The sequence below is a fragment of the Neocloeon triangulifer genome, unplaced genomic scaffold, assembly GCF_031216515.1.
Source record: "Neocloeon triangulifer isolate White Clay Creek 2 clone unplaced genomic scaffold, ASM3121651v1 ptg000014l, whole genome shotgun sequence".
Classification (NCBI taxonomy): Eukaryota; Metazoa; Arthropoda; class Insecta; order Ephemeroptera; family Baetidae; genus Neocloeon; species Neocloeon triangulifer.
The window spans coordinates 17,614,286-17,621,888 of record NW_026775556.1 but is presented as its reverse complement, the minus strand read 5'-3'; the positions used below and the strand labels follow the sequence as shown (position 1 = coordinate 17,621,888).

The window sequence follows — 7,603 nt, the reverse complement described above, 5'->3', positions numbered from 1 at the left end:
ATGCAGTGCCGAAATGCGGCTGGAAATAAATCAAAAGCGGCGCAGAGTGGGGTAAATTAATGGGCTTTGCACAAATTCTAAACCGCTTTTTGCTACCGAAAATTTAGAAAGTTTATTCGCAAAGAGTAGGAAATGCCAGGAAACCTAATATAAACAAAAAGTTTACATCCTTTTTAGGAGTTTAAACAAACAAAAAGCTCAAAAAAGCTCATTAATTTGTAAAATGGAAAAAAATGGGGTTGTAAAAATATTTAGTGATTATGAAATGAAAAAGCTGAACAACTTCACATAAGTTTTCAATTGCTTTTTCTTATATTAGATTTCAAGTACTCTAATGTTTCGGGAAAATAATTTCATTTTTACCAAAAATTGAATTCATTAGATATTATCTTTGGCTTAATTTTAATAATAATTAAAAAAAAAATTAATTTTGAAGAAAGGACCAAAAAGTTAATCGAACTTTGAAGGAAGAGTGATGCTAATTATTTAATGAAGCACGCATTTAGTAATTTGTCTTTGGCTCTTAGAGTCTCACATTTCAACAGGCACTCGCTCGCTTTCTTGTCGCGCGGTCTGGGATGGAATGAATAATTGAGAGCGGTTTGCCTGCCCGGGTAAATTAGAATCCAATTTCGTGCTTGTGGAGAGCCACCTGCTTAGCCAAACATCCCCCCCGTCAAACAACGCGCGCGCAGAGTCACTTAAGGGGCTTAAGGGCAAATAATCGGGACGACGACAGGGAGCAACATCTTAATCAGCATTTATATTTGCAAAGTACGCTTGGGTCGCGGCAGCTGCATCGTCGTCTTCGACACCGAGGTGGTGCAACTTGTTATCCGAGGTAAATCTTGCTGCGGATGCAAGGGCGACTTGTCTCCGTGCAGTGTCTCCATTACCGCTCATCGGCAGAATAAACAACGGAGAGAGCAGAGACCGGGATTACGGCCGGGATTAGCGACGAGTGTGTCGGCGGCACCACCAGAGTTATTGCACACCACTGGAGAAAATCTTGTCTGCTCAGCAGCACCCACTTAGGGGTGCGCGCCAATTTGTTATCGGAAACACGGGAGACGATCTCGAGGACAATTATTTTGGACAAAGATAACTCGCCGGAAGCTAATTTAGGTTTTCCAATAATGTTAACAACAAAAGGGCCCCAAAAAAGCGTTTGTGTATAATTTTCCAATAAAATAAATTAATTCATACAATCGATAATAAAATAAAATAATATAAACATGGATAAAAATAATACAATATATTTTTATTAAATTGGCTTCTTTGAGGGAGGGATTCTGACGCATAAAGGGGCGCTCGCATAATGACTGAATTTTTCATTCAAGATGTTGTTCCTGTTGAAAATAAGGATTCTATTTAAAAAAAATTGATTATAAAAATAATGGGGAAATGTGAATTCTAAAATAGACTAAATATATTTACTTTTCAAAATTTGCAAAGGGGTAATAATTTCTGACTGTGGTATTGACGCTATTATTACTGCATCTTGTAAATTGAAAAATCTACAGAATCTCTTGAAAGTATACTTAATAATTAATCACAGGTGAGAAATAATGCCAATTTATTTTTATAATTTAAGCATAAAATGGATTATAATATTAAATACTTTCAAATTGAAACGCATGAATGTAACTTTAAATATTTTCTAAGCTCTTTCGCGCCTCTGCTGTCGGACGGAGCTCATTCGCGAATTGCCGCAATGGTCTAACGACCCAGCAATAATCATTCCGCGCCACACTTCAGCCCGCTGCGTCGGCCGGCTTGTTAAAAGCATAGAAACGGCCGCGTGTTTGCCGAGTTATTGTCACAATAAAGCGCGCGCGTTGTGCCTGCAATTCGGCGGAACGAGCAATAATCGCCTGCACTCGACGCTTTCGCATTCCGCCCCCGGATTCTTTTTCGCCAATCATCACGAAAAAGACGCGGAGAGGATCGAAAAAGAAATAAAGAAAAAGAGAAATTGCGAGAGGAGATGAGGCGCCCTTTCATATTGGCGCCGTAATTTAACTTAGTTAACGCTAAAAGGGCGCTCTCCGCCGGCGTGCGAACATCCTGTAGCTTATTAACGCGCCCAGTCAACTTTGCAAAGGCGAAATTATTTCCCTTCTCTCTCCACCGGCTGGCGGAGCTTAAAAATTTCTTCTGAATATCGCCAATAATAACTTTTTATATGCACGAGGGGGAAGAGCAGAAAATAATATCTGGAGTAAAAAATATATATAAATGGTAAAATTGGAAAAGAAAGAATTCCTCTTTTATTGGAGTTTATTCGCAAAAGAGATGAAAATATTGTTTCGCAGCGAAATTGAATAAACTCCGAGTTGAGAGCGGAAAAGATTTTTATAGAATTTGGCTCTGGATTCAGGCCGTGTGGAGGTAAAATCTCGTTTGCTGAATTGACTGACTGGCAGATGAAATTCGTGCAGGAAAAAGGGCCAGTCAAGCGAGAAGGCGTCGGATGGTCCTTTTAAACGTCGCCAGCTCTAAAAGGGTCGCAATCCCTGGTCATCTTCGCCACACACACAACCGACGGCCATCTCTCTCTTTCTCTTTTGCATGTGTGTGGTGCCGACAATAAGTAAGAAAGCCAGACCGGTGCTGCTTTTTGCTCTTGTTTATCTGCCGTGATCGCCGCAGAAAAGGGTTGCCTGCTCTCAGAGCGGCCGCTCGTCCCTAAAACTTATTGTCACTCAACTTTTGCGAGTGCCGGGAGAAAAGGGAAAACGCGCCGCTGCCACAAACTTTGCTTCATTCCCATGCACGAAACTTTTTACAGTGATCCTTTCGGCCGACGGACAAGCTGCTGAAGTTTGTGGTGTGTGATTTCGTACGGTGGTGGTGTTAGAGCAGCGCCCAAGATTTTTTGATCGGATTTGCCGTTTGGGCTTTTCCCAGTATTAGTTTGTGGTGCCAAGAAGTTTGAAGTTTAATTTTTATAGCAAAAATCTCTTAAAGTTGTCTCTTTTAAAAATGAAAGTAATAAAAAAAAGACAAGATATTGAAAAAATATTTGTTAAAATTAAAACGTTAAAATTGAAGTCGGTAAAGTTTTTTAAATATTTATTTTTTTTAAATTTAGCAAAAATACAAAATGAGCTAAAACTAGACAACTACAAATCCGTGAGAATGATACAAAATTTATTTTAAAATAAACTGATTTGCTGTTTAAAGAGTTACCTGATACATGTAGATGTATTTGTGTGTTTTCCTTATTAAAAAAACTTAATTGTTTTTAAATCCAGTACCTTTTTAATTATCTTTTGTTATTCTTCTGTCATTTTCTCAATAACAGTAGAGAATTTTAAGAAATCATCGATTTTAAATTATTTGCTGAAAAAAAATTTTGTTTGATATATTATAAAATTAAATGCACAAAGTTTAGGTAGCACTTTGATTTGTAAATTCAGTTAACTCTAACTTTGAAGTCAAAGAAACCCTTTCAAGTTCTATGACCTTCATCAAGTTAGAACATTTCACTTATTTCTCGCAAGTGCTTGATGTTCCTTTTAGACTTATTACTCGCAAGAAAACTCATCGAAAGTTGGCGGATTAGAGGCACGCGCTATAGTTTTCTTCCAGCAGCAAGTATAAGGTCAGGTAAGGCGGCGATTGTGGCCGGCGCGCTGAGTTATTTATAAGGTCTGCGGAGCGTCGACCGCAAACTGCAGATTAGCAGCTCCTAACCTTAAACTCTTAATTCGGGCCAAAAGCGAGCCGTCCGTCCACATGTAAATAATCCGCTTACACACCCTCTATTCTATCTGAATTAAGTTTTCGCTCTGGTCAGTCGTGTGTGCGTCCGATAGGCCCTGGCCTAGTTGTTTAGTCCCAGGCCAGCCAGCGTCTTTGCTTCATTTCCAGTCGGTTTTGTTGCTGGGTATTTATGCATACAAAGGCTCCGTTTGAAAAACGTCAAATTTTGTGACGGAAGCATCTGCGCCTCTGCCGCTTATTCACTCCCCCGAGAGAGCGGCTGCGGTTTCAGAGCTGAACGAATGAACGGATTGCGAATTAAGCGTGTGTTGTTGTGAAGCGGGTGGAAGAAACTGATGCGCCTTTTGTTTGCACAAAGCACGTATGCATGTGGGAGGAACGTTTCAAAACTTTGAAATCTACCTGTCGTATAGGATGATGAAAGGGGTCGAGAAACGTCCTAAACTTCAGCTTAGCACTTCAAGCGCCACAACGGAAAAGGTTTATTTGTGGAGGATGGAAAATTCAATTTACGCATTATAGAATATAATCATTGGCAATGCAAGATAAAAAGAGTACCAAGTTTATTTTAGCAATAAGTTCAATTAATCTCATGAATGATGAGGACACAAATATAATTTAAAATGTTAATATTTACTTTTCAGTATTTATATTTTTTAACCCAATTCATTTAACAAATAAATTAAAAATGCTTTTTCTTAATATTAAATAAAACTAATATTATAAAAAAATTTAAAATCAAATATTAAAAAGTTAATATCTATATCAACATAGAGGCAACAATATTTAGTTTCTTTATTGATTTCTTAAACTTCTCAAACACACACACACAGTATTTTCGTATTTATTATATTTTATATTAATGAAATTAATTGTAGTTTTGCTGTATAAACTGTTGAATATATTTGCTCTTGTTGTTTTAAACTGCAGTCTACCCTTTGACAGAGAAAATTAAATTTGTAATGCACAAAAAAGTAGTATTGAAGAAATTATTGTGTTCACATATATATAAATTTATGATATTATATTTTGTTTATTTATAGGGAGCATTTTACATTTTGGAATTATTTAGACCACTATTTTCTTCAACAATTACCATTTTCAACTATTTTCATTCAATCAGATTGTGAGCATATGCCAAATGCGCTCGCAAGTTTTTCTTTCTAATCACCTTTTTGCAATGAGTGCATTCAACATCTTCCCAATTGTGCTTCAATTCAATGTGCTGATTTTTATCAGAGCGAGTAAAAAATTTCATCGAACATTTACGACATCTGTGTCTCCTTGCAATCAGTTTATGAAAAAGTGCCAGATGACTTTTCAAGCTCACCTTGGTCAAAAATTCCTTTTCACAGTGCGCACAACTAAAAGTGCATCTTAAAGCTGGATGACTCCTCTGGACGTGTTGCCACAACTGATAAGCCCCTGAATAATAACGATTGCAAATTTTACATTGATGCTCCGTCGGCTTGACTTTCAATTCCTTTACTTGCTTATTTAAATGGCTAACAATGTGCGCCTTGATGGCCCATTTCTCTTTACAAACTTTCGGGCACAGGTCACATTTGAATAGTTTCATTTCACAAACACTTCCGTGCTTTTCCAGCAAACCGAAACATTCAAATTTGGCATTGCATCTTCTACATGCATGTTCGAGTAAATGGTTGCCAGAACGCATCTTAGAACCACAAAATTGGCAAACACTGAGTCGGTGTTGCGTCTTAAAGTGACTTAAATACTTCAATTTGCTAATAAAATTAGTCGAACATATTTGACACTTGGTCAACTGTATTTTCTTGTGCTGTACAGCCTCGTGGTTGGCAAGGTGAACTTTCACAGTTGTTTTGAAATCACAAAATGAGCACTTGTGATGTTTAATCATCTCTAACCTTGGATGGTACAATTCAACGTGATTAATTAATTCTGTGCGATTTCTAAAATATTCACTGCACAATTTGCTTTTGCACGGAATAGCAACTTCAATGTGCTCTAGTTTTACGTGTGCAGACAATTCTCCTTTCGTCAAGCCACCAATTGGGCAAAAGATGCAGTCGCGTTTCTTGGGCACTGGTGGCTTTTTGTGATAAGTTTTGACGTGAACATCCCGCTCAGCCTTTGTATCAAAATATTTTGTGCAAAACCTATCAAAATTGCACCTGATTGCAATATTTCTGTGTTTTAAGTTTACATGTGTAGTTAACAGTCGAGGCTGATCTTGAGGGAAGAATTCTTCACAATATCTACACTTTTCTTCCAAATTTTCTTCACCTACCTCATCAATCAAATTCTCCGCCTGTTCCGACTGTTTTGATTCGGATAATTTTAGTTTCACTTTATTCAAGGTAACCCAGCACTGCTTCAATTTTCCACCTGAATTGATAAATTTTAATTTAAAAATTTTATTTGTCACTTTCAAAGGAAAAAAAAATACCTTCGTAGCCTTTGAATAATGGTCCATGAAGAGAACTTTCTGTACTTTCCACAGGCCACCAGCAAAGATAATTCAATTCAGTGTCAGCATTCGATTCCTTTGCCTCCATCGCGATTAGAAATCTTCAATAATAATGAGATGAGTATTTTTATTATTTTATGCGCAGAATAATAATAAAAAAGTATACCTAGCGTCCCACACGCAGAAGTGGCAGAAAAGGTCGTCGTCCTTGACCTCTTGGGCCAAAGTTGTGCCCAAATAATTCAAACACCACTCGGCCAGCGCCTCGAAATCTATTTCGGCCCCTCGATAGCCGCCTTCGGCCGCTGGCCGCTCGCAAAGACGGCACAACTGCGCAAACATTTCAAGTTCAACCTGTTCAACTCAAAACATAAATACAGCTGACGATCTTCATTTCATTCCTCCCTCCACCCTGGCCCACCTGTATAGAGGGCGGAGCTTCTTTTTGACGTAAATGGCGCGAAAGGGTAAAACTCCCCAAGCACGTGGGGGCTATAGCGAGTAAAATAGGTTTTACGCTCCTTCGTGGGGGCCACGCTTGCTCTCATTTCAAAATTAACAAATTTATTCTGCACTGCATGAACTCTATAAAGATATCGTTCCAAATTTTTTAATTTAAAAATTTTTAGTAACAAAATTTTTACTACCAATTCTCCACAACATACACAATTCTTATGGTATGGCACCCATCAAAGCCACAAGTGTTAATGAGCACCTAACAACAACACACAACAACAATAAAAAGTTTAGTAAAACTACGGAGGTTGCGTTTTTTTTTAAATATTTGAGAAATGAAAATCTGATGAAAATTGTAAATAATTTCCTAGTGAAAATATGAATTTACTAATATTTTCAGCTTCCATCGAAGTATTTTTATAATATTCTGCTTGGCCTCCTCTGACGCAAGCAAAGTTCCTTGGTCATATATTTGAAAAATAATATTAACAAAAATTTTATCAATGGTTTCATTATTAATTATTACAGGTGCAACTTTCAAGAGTATCAAGTTGAAAGTCCGCCGGGGCCTTCAGCGATTCGGATCTCCTTACCGTGTTGATATCCAATCTGACGCCTGCAGGTGTGAAAAGCAAACAAGCAAAGTAATTAGCAAACTCCTGATGGCGCGCGTGGCCCCTTAATTAAATAAACAAGGTTGGTGCGGAAAAGCAGGGGAGGTTATTTTTGGCAGATTTTCAGCCGAGAGGCCGAATAATATATATAGATGGCCGGCAGCGAGAGAGCAATTGCCGCTGCAACTTCTGACTTAACGAACTTAGGGCCATTGTCTTGAGAGTCGCGTGTTCGAACGAACCTTACCTGCTTTGTGCAAATTTGCATAGCGCGGGCATTGTCTGGCGCGCTTTGAACGGAAAACGGGCGCCGAACGCGCGAGCCAACTTTGCACGCCGATTAATTATCCAT

General features: G+C 38.2%; 1 protein-coding gene across 1 annotated transcript; it reads right to left on the bottom strand.

Annotated features, from left to right (window-relative positions):
• Positions 1-4,512: 4,512 nt before the first annotated feature.
• Positions 4,513-6,543, bottom strand: LOC132200346 (telomere zinc finger-associated protein-like). The gene is made up of 3 exons (XM_059625749.1): positions 6,348-6,543; positions 6,161-6,282; positions 4,513-6,099 (listed from the first exon to the last, which is right to left on the bottom strand). The coding sequence occupies exons 1-3, from the start codon at positions 6,521-6,523 to the stop codon at positions 4,841-4,843; spliced, it is 1,557 nt and encodes a 518-aa protein (XP_059481732.1). The 5' UTR covers positions 6,524-6,543; the 3' UTR covers positions 4,513-4,840.
• Positions 6,544-7,603: the final 1,060 nt, after the last annotated feature.